General features: G+C 44.8%; 2 protein-coding genes across 2 annotated transcripts in view; one reads left to right on the top strand and one right to left on the bottom strand.

Annotated features, from left to right (window-relative positions):
• LOC310708593 (podocin-like) overlaps positions 1–17,672 on the top strand; it is a 671,219-nt gene that overhangs the window by 61,694 nt on the left and 591,853 nt on the right. The window lies entirely within an intron of this gene.
• LHX4 (LIM homeobox 4) overlaps positions 3,582–17,672 on the bottom strand; it is a gene marked incomplete at its 5' end in the record, with an annotated part of 69,692 nt that continues 55,601 nt past the window's right edge. Inside the window, 4 exons of the mRNA XM_083507187.1 lie at positions 3,582–5,219; positions 9,022–9,193; positions 10,737–10,891; positions 14,116–14,318. Of these exons, the coding sequence (XP_083363313.1) occupies positions 4,825–5,219; positions 9,022–9,193; positions 10,737–10,891; positions 14,116–14,318 (925 nt within the window). The 3' untranslated portion in view covers positions 3,582–4,824. The remainder of the gene's footprint in view (positions 5,220–9,021; positions 9,194–10,736; positions 10,892–14,115; positions 14,319–17,672) is intronic.

Below are 17,672 nucleotides of genomic sequence, written 5' to 3'. Positions count from 1 at the left end.
GGGGGCGTATATATAATTTCTATTGAACTTTGAAAGAAAGATGTAATAGAGATAAAGAATCCAGCCAAAGGGCAGAGCACCATCTGCATGCATGCAGATTTTTGTTAATTCAGCCTTGATGCACACAATTCCTTACTGACTTTACTGGAGTTGGTAACCAGGAATTGAAAATGAAGTACACAGAAGCAAATCAGTATTAATGTTCATCATTCTCACAAACTTGATAGCCTGCCTATTCTTTGCTGCATCAAATTCCTCATTAAAGATTTGATAACACATTGTAAACCACAATATACCTGTGCCATATGGAAGCTAAGAATTTTAAAGGGATCTTGGCTGGGCAGCAGTAGGATGCAAAGTTTGTTCCGGGTTTTCTTTGTGGTCTCTCAGTTTGCTGCCGTTTCTGTATCATTGCATCTTGAACAAAACATTTGTCAAATTATTTTTAGCACTGTCCTCACACTTGTAATTTTCACTTGTGAATAGTTCATGACGTATTTAAAGGTATCCTCCACAACATACTCCTAGTTAAATTCATGTCTCGTACAACATAGAGGTTTTTCTGCTGTTCTTCCCAAGCTTATTTTTGCCTCAATGTATGTTTTGTTGTTTGTTTTTGTTCCCAAATGGGCAAAGGCAACCCATCATTACGGATTTATTTTTTGTTTTTAGGCTAAAGGAATTGTGAAGACTGAAGAGGGTGAAATGGTACAATCCTTGACAGTGTAAAGCAGACTTCCTCAGCCTTGGCCCTCCAGATGTTTTTGGCCTACAACTCCCATGATCCCTAGCTAGCAGGACCAGTGGTCAGGGATGATGGGAATTGTAGTCTCAAAACATCTGGAGGTTGAGGAAACCCGTTTTAGATGAACTAGTATTTTAGACATGTAAAGCATGCAATAATGCCATATAGGCAATGAGAATGATGGGGGGGGGGGGATGGCATAATTGATTTCAGTCAGAGGCTTGCTTTTCACTTATAGGGAACTATGGCACTTGAGCACATGTGTATCTCTCACTGACACCACAAGGGCTTGAAGGTGCTTAAGTTTTGGCATCAGCATGCCATGTGTTACTCATTGTTTATAAAGAGAGAGAGAAAATGCCCCAACGCCTACAATATTCACACACACGTGATCTAAACGTTGCCACATTTCCTTTTGTCATGGTTCTAACAAAGCCTGATGCATGAATCCCTTGCAAGCACCTTCTAGAGATTTCTCTTGTGTTCAGAGTAATTGGCTCCACATACATGAACATGTGCAAGCATATACCTGCATGCTGACAGACTTGAATAGGATGAATGTTTGCAACGGGGGGGGGGGGGGTTAAAGTTAAAATTAACCCCCCTTGCAAAAAAACACACCCTTTTTGTACCTATTTTAAGTTCTGCAGTCTGTGACTCCAATATGGATAAAACAGCTTGATTTCAGCAGAGTGTGGGGCTGATACTGGAATAATTGCTTTCTCACTTGAACTGAAATAGAAAATCTATTCAGTAATGAAGCTGAATTAGTCTTGATATTATAAAGGGTCATGGTAACAAATGACATAGAAATAGTTTACAGTTACAGTATCTTAAAGGAAGATACTGAAAATGTCCATATATTGTCAGAAACGTGACTGAGATTGTTTAGCGGTGGCACAGTGGACTTAGGCTTGGTCATTTGTACCTTCAGTCTGATCCTCATTGGGTTGCGTGGTCTTATTGTCTGTTTTTACCACTAATAAATGTATTGGGGGTAAATCAAATACTGACTCAAGGGAAATGTTTCTAAATTTTGATTGAAAATGAGACAGTGTGCTGGTCAGGAGAGATGTGGAGCTCATTCTACATGAGATCGGTAGTCATCTTTCACATGGTGTACAATGCTTGGCAAAACTGAACACGTTTTTTTTAAAAAGCAGGACACACAAGCCCAAATTATTACCAGCTCCATAAAACAGAAAGCAGTCTTCGCTTTCCCCCACAAAATCTTGTAGGGGCAACATTTTCCACAGTGGAGGCAGAATTCCAATTAAATGCTTTTTTAAAAAAAGGAGCAGTGAATATTAATCTGGAGACTTTCAACAGATACATTACGGGGTCTTTTTTCATTAGATTGTTTTGATTATGGAATGGCAGCTATGGAAGTCAGCAGAAACCCCTTGCCTAATTCAGTTCTGTTTCTATTTTTCGCAATAGCATGTTGAAATAAAAACTTTACATATGCACTTTCCCCCTTAACAGCTATAATCTCTCCAAGGGAGAAATGTACATACGTCCACACAGTTAAAGGCAGCATGTATTTGGGTCGAGAAGCTGCTATTTAGCCTTTAGCATTTTACTGTGTCTTGTCCCATTCTCGTGTGATTTCAAAATAGGCCCCCAAACCCCACCAGAGCAAGTGAAAGCTTCTTTTTAGGCTTTGACTGTGTGATAGCTCAGTCAGTAGAGCATGAGACTCATAATCTCCAGAGTTGTGGGTTTGAGTCTCACGTTGGCCAAAAATAATCCTGCATTTCCTGGGGTTGGACTAGATGACCCTTGTGGTCTCTTCCAACTCTACAATTCTATGGGTTGTAGTCATTCCTAATATTTCAGTGGGTCTACTCAGGGTATGACATATTTGGCTACCACCCTATTGGTTCAGGGACAGAATATTGAGAGTTTGCACGTGTAAGACTGGTACACTTGTGTGTGTAACCTCATTGGCAATCGTTGTGCTTGAGGTGTTAAAACTGATCTACCTGACTGCTCATTCACAAAAAAGTAATCACATATTGAACACCTATGCATGGGCCAGTTCTCAGCTTCTCGTTACACTCATGTGACCTTGCTCCTTTTACTCAGTGAATATAGCAAGTTATTGTCTGGAAATGCAAGGAAAGACATAGTTCTTCCCTGAGCTATGTCTGCAAACAGTAACCAATTTATAGAAGACACCGTTAAGAGAAGCATTCTGTGATTCTCAAATAATTGAGGTGGGTTATAAGACTATAGTAGTTCTAAGAGCAATGGACTACTGAGGTATGAGAGGCAGGCTTGGAATGTGTATGAGTCTCTAAGAAAGTTCAAATTGTTCACAGAACTGCTTCAGTGGAAAGTTAAACAACTCTGATCTCAGATAGTCTATGAAACCCTCTTGCCACATCTGGTTTCTGGCTAATGTCTTCCACCATATGATTGTCATGTTATTTTTCTTTCTCGGTCTTTTCTTCCCACCCTGGAAAGCAGGGGTGGGGATCCCATGCACTCCAGAGATGGTTGTTGGACAGCTCCCATTCCTAGCACTGGCTCTTCTGGCTGGGGCTGATAAACACCATAAGTAGAGGGCCACAGGTTTCCTACCCCTGCTATGAAGCTTTCTTTGGCGGGTGAATTCTGAACAGCTTTAAATCTTCTAAAGGTTTGTGTCCTCGAAAACCAGTAGCAGCATAGCAATGGCAATAAAAATGTGCCATTTAGCATGGTGCCATATTATAACATGTACTGAAATAATGAGACAGCATAGGACTTTGCACTAGATTATGGGCATTGTCAAATTCTTTGTAATCCAATTTCCTATAAACTAAGACCCCTTTTTTTCATTTCTGATCAGACGAAATATGCCTTGTGCTTGACTTGTATGCAGATTGCAGCCTTGGAGTAGTGGAGTTAAAGGCCTACAGCGGACTTTTTGCCCATGCTGGACCCTTGCATGCTCACATAGTTGATGCGGACTACAAGTCCAGTAAAATTGTGCATTGTGGAGAGATATTTTGTTGTTGTTCTTTTCATGAAAGGGAAAGTGTCCCAAGGTAAAAGGTACTGCTCTTGCAGTGGTTATAACCAGTGATCCCAGCAAGTCAAGAAAATAACTGCTGTAATCTCCCCGTGACCCACCTGTGATGTAGGTTTTTCTAGCCTATGCAAAATCAGTTTTTTCCTCTCAGCTCCTCTGCAGCACGTTGTCCAATTGATCACAATGGTACCTACTCTCCCCTAGCCGAAAACAGGACAGGCCTGGCTTGGTGGCTGGGAAGGGTTTGAAATGTAGGAGATAAAATTGTATCTGCCTTGTTTTGGGTACTGTGCCTTGCCAGTTGGTACAGAGGCTGGGAAAAGAGAGGAAAAGGCAGCAACATCCCCTGTGATGCTGCAAACTGCAAATGCTTAAAAGCTGCAATGTAGGTAGGAAGTAAAACCACCTGTGGCTGCCCCACCATTTATCCTGCATAAGGCAAAGATATACCGAAACAGCCAAGTAAATGTGAAGCTGCAGGACTGGGGGAGGAAGAAAATACAGAAGGGGCGGGGAAGGGGGGAATTGCAATCTCCCAATAACTTTCCATCCCTTCAGCAGTCAAGTCTGGATTTAGCAATATTGCATTTCCATTGGTTGGCTAGAGGTGAGCAAATGAGGACAGTGGCCGTGCCACATGTGAGCTGATGTGGAGCTGCCAAAGGCCAAGATGTTTAGTCATTTCAACATGTGCTAGTGTTGCACTCAACAGCAGAGCTCTATGGAAAGAGTCAACTCTTATTTACTACAGCTGGCACCCCTAAAGTCATACAAATACTATACACACCAATGTGCTCTGTTCAGGAGCAGTGCCTCCTATGTCCCACTCTTTCAGACAGAAAGCAAATATATATCTTAATACCATGTTTTCTTTCAGCTCTACAGGAAACAAATAGTGGATTCCCATTCTAAAATAATGGAAATGTTCTCGGAATGGCACGCCTGTGATCCTTGAAGTCTGATTGCCGTCCCTCAGTGGGTGTTTGTTTGTTTTTTTAGTATGCTTTCAGGCCCCAGAGAGCAAGTGGGGGTATGGCAAAATTGAAGGGATCGCAAAATTTTAAAAAGGAGGATGATCCATTTCATCAAGCCAAGAGGCAGGGCTTGTTGGAAAGTCTGGATAACCAACGCTGCTTCCAGTAGAAATATCAGAGGTTGCGCCTCCAGCCATAGCTCTGAGTGTCTGACTCACCCCCTGCCCTCCATGTGCCATTATTCCTAAATTATTGTCCATTGTGTAATCCAGGCCATTTAGCAACGGAGTGTGTGATGGAAGGGATGATATGGAAGCGGGAGACTGTGGGATTCCGTAGGGGCTTCCATCCCTCAAGTCCTGATACGATTGTCCAGTCCCATCCATTGAGAAAGTACCGTTCATTAGCTGTCCACTAGCCACCTCACCAGCATTGTTATAAATTCTGTTGTTGTGGCCAAGCTCCGAGAGGATTTGGTCTTCTGTAAACAAAGCAAGGAAAACAGCATTTTAAGCGCAGCAGTAATAATAAGGGTCACTGCATACATTTGCCATGAAAGGAAGAAAGAAGAATACTGGTAATCTATCCAATTCCAGTCCCATCCAAGACAGCCAACCGTTCTTAAGTCCATTGATGCCCATGGATTTAAGCTAGCCTTGTATCTAACCACCTGTCTGGTAGCTGTAGGCGACAGAGAATTGTAAAAAAGTTACTAGCCTGGCAGGGGAGGGACCTTCCCGGGGACAGCATAGAAACCCACCGGCATGGCAGAACTGTCTCCTCTTCAGCACCCAGCAGACTAGTAAATGTTGCCACAGGCTAGTAACTTTTGTGACCTTATTTTCAGGGCTTATTCAAGCACACTTCTGCCGCATCATGGCTTAAGTATATTTTCCATCGCTGAAACAGGATCAACCCCATCCCAACTGGCTGTAGACCTACATTAACTGATTTCCCTTTCTTCTTCTTGTGGCAGTTATGAAGTTCTGCCAATCCAAAGACTGAGAAGCTTCATACATGCTCCAGTGCCCACTTCTGGAAAAGACTAACCAAAGCAGTGCAGGTGATGAAAGACTGACATGTTTTAAATGCTCTGACAAACAGTAGTTCTGAAATTCTCAGGGATATTTACATTGCAAAATTCATCAGTGTCATTGAAAGGTCTATACTGGCATCAAAAGCCAAACTGTAACAAAAAAGCCCTATTGTACCTGTGTGGGAAATGGTTGTTGTTGTTTTTTAAAAAATACATTTACTATTTTGACTTATTTTTAAACCACCATTTCTTTCTCACATCTCATTATTATTTGACTACTTGGTTCATCTCTCATCAACTTATTTCTGGTCACTTGCTGATTCAGCACATATCTTTGTGTATTTAAGGGCATTAGTCAGCCAAACATAAAGTTTCAGTGTTTCAGTGGCAGAGTTAAGCCTAGGCTAAGCACACACACACCCCGACATTGTCATCAGTGGGACTTACAGGGGCTTAGTTTTTCAGCTGGTGCTTGTTTCTAAGTTTCTACCTTTTCATCAGCCACAACTGAACAGACCCATCTTGTGGCATCACTGTTTTAATGAGGGTGCACAGCACCACATAAAAAATGCACACAGAACACCACACAAAACTTTCAGTGGTATCTAACGTTTCACAAGCAGACTTATGGGAAATGCACACTTCCAGATCTGTTCCAAAGGGTCCCCAACCCTCTGGAGGAGATTTGCGGGGAGGAAGAGGAAGGTGAAGTCCCATTAATGCCAGCTGAAGGCCATTCCGTGCGCACACAGAGACACCTTTCTACACATTTAAAAGGAAAGAAAAATTCCAAACCTTAAAACAGGGAGAAGGTTTAATTAAATTGGATCTGGCTTTAGTAAAGGCAATCAAGTTTATATGGAGTTGCACATCTGTGAATATCTCTTTACTCTGCCAGATTTTATACAGCAAAGTTCAATTTGTGTGTACCAAGAAATAAGTCCCATTCAATTCATTGGGGTTTACTCCCAGGTAACAGTATAAGATTCCAGTCTTCAAATGCTACCGGGCAAGGTTCCAGATTCTCATGGCAATGCACAAAGCAACGTGGGTCCCTGATATCTTCAGGACTCTTATATCCTGGCTCAATCACTGAGATCATCTGGAAAAGCGCTGCTTGTTACGTTTAAGAGACCTGAGGCATTTAGGCAGTCTCAAGCTGTGGAACACTTTCCCAGTAGAGATGAAACAGCAAGCCTCCTTGTTGACTTTCAAGCCCTTTTAATGCCAACAGGCCTTTGCAGCTGCTACTTATTTATCATTAGGATTAGCCTGCCTCTTTAATTACTAACTGTATGGTTTGAATGGTGCTTTTATGAATTATTGTTGTATACCACCCTCGGATTTTATGATAATGGCAGTATGGAAACGCTTTTATAATAAGAGGGTAAAAATATGTGTTACTTGGTTCGTTGGTCTGGCTCTTCTTTTTTCCTCTTTTTATTATTGGTTACATTTCTTGTTGTTGATGGTTATTTTGTATATTTAAAAAAATCATCTTTAGCCTTAAATACCTTAAACACGCTTGAAGCAGGTAATTCAGGCTGCAATTCTCAACATACCCTCGGCCTAGCTCAGGGCCCTACAAGTGCAAAAGTAGGTTTCTAAATGGACTGTGCAGGCAGCTTCCTCACTGATCCAATAGTTTGGGGTTGAATGGGCAGAGCCATTTCAAGACTGCAGTTTTGCAGTGAAGCACTGATTCAGTCCTCCACTATACCACCCAACTGCTGCTTGGCAGGATTTTAAACTGTGGACTGGAGCAACTCAATAACTTATTTTATTTATTTAAGTCCATTTTTAAACAGCTTAATTTTAGGGGGAGGACATTTAAGCAGCATACAAGAAAACTCAAATGTATAATAAATTTACAATCTGTACAATCGAAATGCCTATGGAATTTAGCTTATGAGGAGGCTGTAAATTAGCTTTCCAAACAGTTGCCTTCTGAGCAAATGTTTGTGCATTCGTAAGAGAGGGAAGCATGTTTTGTTCCCAACCTTGTTTTGGCTAATGATTTTGAATCCTGTTAAGAACACAGGTGTTTTTAAATTGAGAAGAATCCCTGTGAAAAGCTAATGAGAAGTGTTATCTCATGGGATTATCAGCACAGAAATGTTTGGGGTGGGAGAGTCACATGCTGCCCATTCAATCCTGAACAGGAGCACTCCACACGGCGCCATTTTGCAGGTCCCACTGCCACATGTAGGGCCTTCTCTGCCTTGCAACTCCCACTAGTAATTCTCTCTAGGTACTGGACTTTATATCTGTTTGATACAAAAAATCCAGTGGTGATACCAGAGGCTCCAAGTTTACTCACCAAAATTGGAAATACCCAGCCATTCTCCAGTCAGTCAAAGACTATGCATATAGCAAACTGGTTGTTTTGGGTGGGGGGTGAGGGAATTGTCACAAAAACAAACAGCAAATTCAACTTCCATCGGAGAACTTCATTATAACAAACAATTCAGAGGTTCAATTTGTCGTTTGGCAGCTTGCACACAGTGAGGGCATGAAAGCAAAGGTTGGATTTGCTGCCCTCTCCGCTGCATGTAGAATGTTGCATTTGGACTGGGGCATATGCCTAGATAGGCATACCTCCCACGCAACCCATTCCTTTGGGTGGCCAGTGTGCAGTGCTTCTCTATGGGAGATTCTATATCGAAGAGGGGAAATCCCAAGCCTCCTTCATGCCACTGCTTTTGTAGCTAACATAGACTAAAACAAGTGTGGGGAACCTCAGGACTGGTGTCTGACTGCAGTCCTCCAGGACTCGCGTTGGCTCTGCTCTGTGCTTCCCTCCAGGCAATTTTGTCTGGGTATATACTGTCCTTGAAATCAATAATGCCTCTTACGTAAACAGATGGAAGCGTTTATAAGTAGAGAAACCCTATGGCAGCCTTTCTCAACCTGTGGGTCCCCAGATGTTGTTGAACTACAACTCCCATCACCCCTAGCTAGCAAGGCCAGAGCTCGGGGATGATGGGAGTTGTAGTCCAACAACATCTGGGGACCCACAGGTTGAGAACCGCTGCCCTATGGCTTGCTTTTTTCTCTTGCCCTGCCCACCACCAGCACGCAGAAGGTTGCCCTCAGTCTGAAAAAAGTTCTCCATCCCTGAGCAAGGGCAACTTCAAGCACAAGCATATGAACCTGTAGCTCAATCTGCCTTGTAGAGCAAGTTTGTGTTGTCCTGTGGACGATAGCCCTAAGCCTTCCCCCAGTCTCTGCTCTCCCCCATGCCTACCTCTGAAGCTCAGCTCACTATCACTAACCCCACAGTCCTCTGCAGAGCTCTCCTTTTCATGTTTGCTGCCTCCTCGATTCCTCTTAACGCTCTTGTAGAACTGGCCCCAGCGGTGACGCCCAGCATCTTTCTTCAGACGTTTCTCTTTGGCTCTTCTGTTTTGAAACCAGACCTGGAGCCGTAGAAGATAAAGGAGGGAAAAGACAAGCATTGGTGGTGGCTTGAGAGTCCATCCAAGTAGAGAACTCTAGTGTGGTTCAGTGGACAGAGAGCAGCAATTTGATCCCCTGCATCTGAATTCAAGCCCTAATTCTGCCTTAGATACGTCAAAATTTATTTTGTTATTTGTAGCACTTCTACCCTAAAGCCAAAGAAAAAGCTCCCAGAGTTGCATACTAACTACAGAAAGATGGAGAGGACGAACAAAATGAAAATGGTGTAAGAGGGAGGAAGAAGCAAGCAAACTCAGACACAAGTTCTTAGTTCCATGGTCGTCTGGTGTGGTGACCAATAGGTGGAAAAGTTCAGAAGAGTTAGCTGATCTCTCCATTATGCTGCAGTCAGGTGCAATGGCTGCTGGAGGGAGAGGAGCCTAGCTTCTTGCAGCATAGCTGTAAGTGGCCATGCATCAGTTTTCTTCCCTCTGTTACAGCCTCGATTATGTGACTTTCTCAGCTTCAATTTCTGCATTCCAAAAATAATATCTGCATTGGGATAATATTTATTTCACAAGTTTATATACAGTTGTTTTTCTTTTGTAATAAAACCTCCAGGTGGTTTGCAAAAAAAGAGTAAAAAGATAAAATAGTTCCCCAATGTAAATTATTGCCATTATTAATGACATTGTAGCAACTCCCCCCCCCCAAAAAAAATTCCCAAGGCAGATTCATATCTGGGGTTATTGTTTCTGTGTATTACTCTGTACTTTTGTGCTTTTGTGTTGTGATCCTTGAAGGGCATAAAAGAAATTTCATAGATAAATAACATTCCTGCCAAACCAGACGATCCACAGTGCAGTGTGGCACAAACAGAGGCAGCTCCTAGTTTACCTGAAGAGGAGCTCTGTGACAATACAAGCCTTACACGCGCTCAGTTGATACGGTTAGTATGAAAATCTTTCCCTTGGAGGATGAGTGAGAGTTAACACGGGAGCACACTCTAGGAAAGCCTTGGAGCTGCTTTTGACATCCCTAAAGATCTAAGAGGGTTTATTGTTGTGTCAAACCATCGGAGGATTCACCGGCCTTGCAATTAATATACCTCTGCATATGTTTGAACTGGTGTTGCTTTCTGCGCCTTCTCTGAACGTGACCAGATGAAAAAGCGGAGAGGGTTAGTAAAAGGTACCGGATCGTGAAGGTGAGGGGATTTGCAAATTTCCCTACCCTGCTTGACAAGCTGCAACAGCTGATACTCCTTCCTCAACAGATCTTTATAAAAGCCCTCAAATTCTATACATTCCTTTCATTCTGTTCCCTCATCTGAGGTCCATAGCAGCCTCCAGATATGCTTTATCAACCCCATGAAGTGCAGGGTTGTGGAATTTTAACCCACAGGTAAAGGGACTTCCGCTGCCTCCTTCTTGCACACACAAATTTCTCCTGCATGAGCTCAGCTAATGCCACCTGGCAAGTAATTAATGGCAAGTAATTAATGCTGTAGATCAATCAATTACTTAGTTGAGGACAGCATCTGCATTGTGCCATTTGGCTCACCTGTACAACCCGCATGTCCAATCCAGTTTCAGAAGACAGCTGCTCCCGCACATGCCTTGCTGGTTTGGGGGAGTTTTTATAGGCATTTTTTAATGTTTCCAACTGTTTGGCTGTGATGGTGGTTCGAGGCCTCTTAGCTCCAGCTTCTGAATCGTCTGTAACAGAACAGTTTCCTTTTAGTTTGGCACACAGAGCATGAAACGGAAGCTTAGGCAGAATATAGGTATATGTGTGCCGTGAGTTTTGAAAGTGGAAGCTGTCTCAGGAATGAGAACAAGGTAAAACCAGCCTGCACTGTCCTTTTAACAGTCGGTTGACGCTATTGAATGGCAATTTAGAGCCATTTGATTGCACAGCTTGCAAAAGCACACAAATAAGAGAACCCAGACCTTGTTTGTTATCATCTGTCTCATGCTTTTGATTCTATAATTAAGTAACACTTCAACTGGAAATCATGGATCTCACTGTCACTTGGTTCTGCAAGCAGTAGCACGTGCAATTTTCTGCAGTTAAAACAAATGTATAAACAGACTCCCAAATCTGATTTAGTCTCAGATAATTGCCTATGAATTTCAAGGAGAGCAGCAACAGCCTCTATCATCAGATCAGCAATAAAAATGCTAGTGTGAAGATACTCTCTGGTTGAAGTTGCCAGGCTGAAATGGGTAAAAAGTGCCTGTTTTTATTTCTGAACTCTCGCAATATAACAGCCATCTAACAGTAGCTTTTTTTCTTTTCTTGAAGGACAGAGCGCATGTTCTGGAAGAAGCATAACTGCCAAAGCCAAAAAAGCTCCACAGAATATCCTACGTACTCTGATAACAAAACGTATTGCTATAGAAACACAAGTCTCCCCTTCCTTCATATATAGACAGTTTAGCCATCCTGTTTGGTCCACGCCTTGGAATTCCTCCTCTCTTACTTTGCAGACCATTGGGCTGCAAAACTTTATGACACTGTAGCCATCGATAACGCTGAGTCAATAATAGAAATTGAGCAATATTCAATCTCTGATCTCTTAGCCCTGCCCCCCAAACCAATCCCCTTAGCACAAATAGGCATTGCATCACCCTAGCTAAATTGATTAGGTCAAAATAGAGTCCTTAATTAATGAGAAGTCAGGGCTTGTCAACATGAAATCCATTAAAGACCAGTTCAGTTTTAATTTCAGTCAGGCACTGTTTGGCAGTCTCTGTGGATTCATTAGTGTTTGGTGATCTATAGCCTCTTTCTGTCTCGCTTGCCTCAACCCACCCCCCAATTCTGGGTTTTTCACCTACAGTAAATATTGGCATTTTAGACCTTGGGATGAAAAATGGGAGACTCTTTGGGTTAAGGGCCAGATTAAGCTGCTGTGTAAGATACAACTCTGTTGCCTCAAGCAGAGCTGAGCTGGGGGGGGTTGCTTTTGGCTCTTGATGTTCCTTCATGCAGAGCATCTTAAACAGAAAATAGATGGCATGCATCCCTCTGTTGCTCATCAATCCCCTGGGAATATAAGATTCTTTTTGGAGATACATTGGGGGGACGACCAAATATTTGGCCCAGTTCCAGGAGCTTGCGGGAGGAACCGAACAATTAGATGCTCAAGACCTGCCCCTGCTCCGTGCTTCCATGTACCCTGGCACAGCCATTTTGCCAAAGCTGAGGATGTGCCAAAGATGATGTTATGCAAAGAGATTCAGGCTGGGGAGGCTAACAGCAAGAGAGAAAACAATGTGCTGGAAAAGAGGTGGAGATCCTAGGGTGGCAAGACAGAGCCAGGCCGTTGTTCATGCCTAGTGAAATGGGCAGGTTCTGGCTGCCTTTTCCCAGTTCCCTGCACCTGTGTTTTTTCAGGTAATACTGTCCATTCCAGTAGGATGTGTGTTCGCTTGGTAATATGCCCATCTATTGCAACTCTTTGTGCGATAAGGAAAAAGAAGTTTTGTGTGCACAGAACTTCAGAAGGAGATTTGGTGAGGTACATTAATTCTCGAGAAGACATGGTTTCAGTAGGACAGCCCTTGAAATCCAAGGGAAGCAGGTACATCATTCAAATGGGAAAGCTACAAACTGCAAAGTTCGGCTTCCAGGCTTAGCTGCCACCTGGCCATGTCCTTGCTGTCTCTTAGCACTGTTCATCCAAGGCATTCATCCTTTCCTGAGACATAGAAATCTCCCCAAGAAACAAGGCCAGGCTTTGTGTCTGGAGTATGGAGTTTTGAGCTGGAACGCAGCAGCGCTTTGCTCCAGACCTTGCACAGCAGAAGGAGCCAGCCTGCAACGTTTGGGCAACAACATCAAGTGGCCCAAGGCAGCAGGAGGGGTGACACGATTGGAGAAGAGCAGGAGAGTCCACCGGTCATGGCACGACTCTCCATTCCCCAGCTCAGGCAAGCCACCCCACGGTACAGGGATCTGCAGATGTACACCCTAGAGTGGTACCGGCATTTGGTTTCACTTCCATTCACGGCACACTTGCAAATGAGACTAGCCAGAACTGATGTCCCATATGTGTATCCATGTGCCAGGATTGGATCCCAGGTTCCCAGAGGGTTCAGTTCCTGCCTTGCAAATAAATTCCAATTGTCATTTCCCATAAACAGGTTTGCTACCTTTCCTGCTCACGTGTATCGTATTTTTTGCCCCATAGGGTGCACCGGCCCATAGGGCACACCTAGGTTTTTTTGGGGGGGGATAAAGAAAAACAATTATTTCCCCCCAGGCACAGGGCTGGGGCGGGGAAAGCCCGAACTTCCCCCGACCCCAGCCCCCAGAACAGGCTGCTATCCGCAAGCCTAGGGAGCCCAGCGGGAAGTCACACCGGTCTCCCCAGGTTTGCGGATATCTGCCCGAAGCCGATACAGACAGCTATCCGCAAGCCTTGGAAGACCAACGGAAACTCCCGTGGGCTCCCAAGGCTTGCGGATAGCTTCCTGAAGCCTGCAGAGGAGAGGGGTCGGTGTGCACCGACCCCTCTCGCTCTCCAGGCTTCAGCGAAAGCCTGCATTCGCCCCATAGGATGCACACACATTTCCCCTTCATTTTTGGAGGGGGAAAAGTGCGTCCTATACGGCGAACAATATGGTACTTAATGCTAACACTAGGTGGTGCCAGAGGAGAAAAGAGAAGCAAGTGGCCCCCCCCAAAAAAATAAGGAGCTTGCCCCCCACTGCTGGACTCCTGTCGTTAACATAATTTTCTTTCATACCTTGCCAATCTAGAAATATCCTTTGCCCTTCCTGCACCTGCCCCCTTCCCTTGCCACCACTGATGTTAACCTGAAAGAAAAAGAACCAATTTTTTTCCTAATTCACACAAGTTCTCTTGTCTGTTTGTCCAGAAGCAATTGTATCTTGCCACAGAGGAATGCCTGGCATGTTTGCTGAATCCCTACCGTTCTGCTTGGCCGTCTCATAGTCTTCCTTGCACACCAGGCGTCCGTCTTCCATGAGGTAGAACTCATCACCTGTGGCCAGTTGGCGATTGCAGATGATGCAGGCAAAGCAGTGCAGGTGATAGACGAAGTCCTGGGCTTTCCTGACCACCTGCGTAGGTGGAATCCCCTGCTGGCACGCTGTACATTTTGTTCCAAAACGCCTGCAGAGGAGAACAAAAAAAGACTACGCCTATAACCAGAGCAATATATATACTGTACTTGGTGCAGAAAAAAAGCACAGAAAGTAGCATTAAGCAAAGATTTCAGCTGAACACAATTTTTTGCTCATACGACTCTTGAGCATAGCGGTCAACTGTCCCTTATTTGGCGGGAAAGTCCCTTATCCCAGCACTGTGTCCCACTGCTGTCCCTTATTGATGATGTCCCTTAAATATCCCGGGTTTCAAAGGAAGCAGCTCCTCTCCCTCCCTCCCTGCCGGCCAGGGAGGAGGGAGGCTCCAGCTGTGTTGCTTGGCTGCGTTGCTCACCCAACAAGGAGTCTAAGAACAACTGGGGAGTGGAGCTTGCATGCCTTGTGCCGATCAAATCGGCCGCATTGCCTGGGGACTCGCCTTTGCTCAGCGCTTCCCAGCGGAGAGGTGACGGTGGTTTTCCTTGCTGCATCCCCGTTGCTGCGCTGTGGGAACCACTGCTTGAGGCTTCGTTTGGCTGCTGGCTGGGCTTTCTGCCTTTGGCTCGGAGGGGCTCAGAAGTTGAACATACCTGTGCCTGGAAAATCCCTTATTTTGGCTGCTGATCCCTTATTTTCGAGGCTGCTGGTCCCTTATTTTCAAATCTGTAAGTTGACAGCTATGCTCTTGAGAACTAGCCTAGAGTGTATGGGTAATGCCTGCTGAAATCTCAGAAGCCAGAGCCATTCCTATATCCACTTTTGAGAAGTGGAAGGCAGGGTTTCAGAGCCCTGTATAGGTATTTGCCCCTTCCAAGGACCAGCAAAACTAGAATAAATTAGGTAAAAAAGGCAATGCAGATTGGCACAATGCATGCAGCTTTTCTTGGTCGTACAGAGTATGGATTACCTGGGCACCAATTTTTATTTTAAGGGTGGGATGTACACAGCTCCGCCTGCGGCAGAAAACCAGGATGGAGTGAGTCACTGTTCTGAGCAAGGGAGGCCAAGAGATCTTCTGAAGAAGAGAAGTACTCAAAATGAAGAGAAAGGGATGTGGACGAAGGGGCAGAGTTTAAAGCAGCAATCGACCCAATTATGCATGACATTTCACACAGCAGGGCTTAATCTTCTTCACTGGAGAGAGACTGGCCTAATGGATCGCAGGAAGGGTTGGTCTTAATGGTCCTTTTAACTAAAGCCTATGTGGGCCGTGCAGTTGCCCCCGCGAGGACAGTACATATTTCATCCACATTAAGTCTAAATTAATTACGGCTAAATAAATAAATTATAGCTGGGATGATGAATTAATTTAGAATGATGGGGTCTCGCATGCGCCCATAATACTGAGCACAGCACACCTGCTGCGTAGGGGAAAGGGAGGAAGGAAACACATCCTGGGTGAGAGATTGTCCCCCTGCATGTGAGTTGGGCCCTAATGGTCTATAAGGCAGTGTTAAAAGCTATGCTATGAATCCGTGCCCAAGACAGATAACAGTCTCGAGAGGGAGTGCAGCCACAGCATGCCAGCATGACAATGTGAACATAATCGGCAGAGTCCCAATCCTGTGCAGTAGATGTTTATGCCCTTGGAATTCAAGGATGTGAATTGGGGGGTCTCTTCCCACAAAGTTGCAAGAAAGTTGAGGCTGCACAAACTGCTCTAGCAAGTAACAGCAACACATTCGGTGCATTGAAATGTTTACCACCAGCCGATTTGTACTCCAACCGGCAAGCAGGGGCATCTTACCCATAGAGGCTGGTGGCGCAGGGTGCCAAGTTCTGGAGGGTGCCAAGTTCTGGAGGGCGCCAGGGAGGAGGCAGAGGCTGGACGCAACGCCTCCCATCATCAGCTCGCCACCCTCGCCCGCCTCCGCCATGCTGCCTGCGCCAAAGCAGCACTGCGCCTGGAGCCTCCGTCTGCTGTGGCCACCGTGGCACGAAGTGGCCAGCTGAGCCAGGAAGTGCCACGTCCAGCCTCTGCCTCTTCCCCACCAGAGGAGCCGCCCTCCAGCCGCTGCCCGCCTCCTCCAGCCCCGTCGGCAGCACTGTCCTCCCTAAAAAACTCTGGGAAGCGGGGGGGGGGGCGCCGGAGGGAGCTTTGAAAGCCAGTGTGGTGTAGTGGTTAAGAGCGGTAGACTCATAATCTGGTGAACTGGGTTCGCGTCTCCGCTCCTCCACATGCAGCTGCTGGGTGACCTTGGGCTAGTCACACTTCTTTGAAGTCTTTCAGCCTCGCTCACCTCACAGAGTGTTTGTTGTGGGGGAGGAAGGGAAAGGAGAATGTTAGCCGCTTTGAGATTCCTTAGGGTAGTGATAAAACGGGATATCAAATCCAAACTCTTCTTCTTTGCACCACGGCGCCAGATATGCTTCAGATGGCCCTGCCAGCAGGTGACTGCAAAAAGGCTCCCACAGTTCCTTTTGGGTTTTGCTTATTGGGTTTCTTCTCCTTTTGGTTATTTTCAGATGTATACTTAAAACATCTCAGGTCTACACCCGCAGAAAACATAATGTGGAGTTCAACCCTTTAAGTGCCCTCTGTTAGAGCAGTGTTTCCCAACCTTGGGTCTCCAGCTGTTTTCGGACTACAATTCCCATCACCCCTGGCCACTGGTCTTGCTAGCTAGGGATGATGGGAGTTGTAGTCCAAAAACAGCTGGAGACCCAAGTTTGGTAAACACTGTGTTAGAGCATCCCAAGAAATGCCGGTGTTCCCGTCTGCCTGATTTGTAGCTTGCATTCAGTTTCCAGTGTCCTCTGCATCACAGAGAGAGAGAAAGAGACTGTGCTCCTATATTCTGGGACAGCATATACCCATAAAGTCACATTAAGGCAACATTAAGGAGCCACATTTATTTTAAGTGCCGGAAAAGCAGAGTCATAGCATCACAGTTCAGCCATGCAGCCACTTGATTTTATGGCCTACCTTCCCAAACCTAAACTGCAGCTAATCAATCTGCAAATGCAGGAAAGAGCATAAAAGCTACTTGCAGAAATTCACCTCTCGGTTTTTCTAAGCGTCGACACGTGAGTTCTGGTTAGTAGCAAAAGCAAAAAACATTCACTCGCTATCTTTTGCAATTTATGCACACCCGCAGGCTACTGTCCTACAACAATAACAACATAAAGATGGGAGAGTAGAGGTAAATAAATCTCCAGGCCTTCTCCATGATAACCACCTTTTTGGCTGAAAATAATATTGTATTGTTTTGCAGCATGAATAGATGTCCTCGCAATACAATGAAAAACAATTGGCCTTGGGTGTTTAGATCAGGCCTCATTCATTGACATTTGGGCTCTCTTTGTATTCATACTACTTCTCCTTCTGACCCTGCTGCCCTCTATTCCCATCTTTGCCTTTTCTTTAAACAGCTTCCACCAC

Source organism: Podarcis liolepis (assembly GCF_965112155.1).
Source record: "Podarcis liolepis genome assembly, chromosome: 6".
NCBI classification, from domain to species: Eukaryota; Metazoa; Chordata; class Lepidosauria; order Squamata; family Lacertidae; genus Podarcis; species Podarcis liolepis.
The sequence above is the reverse complement of the archived record's forward strand: the minus strand, read 5'-3'. Positions and strand labels throughout refer to the sequence as shown.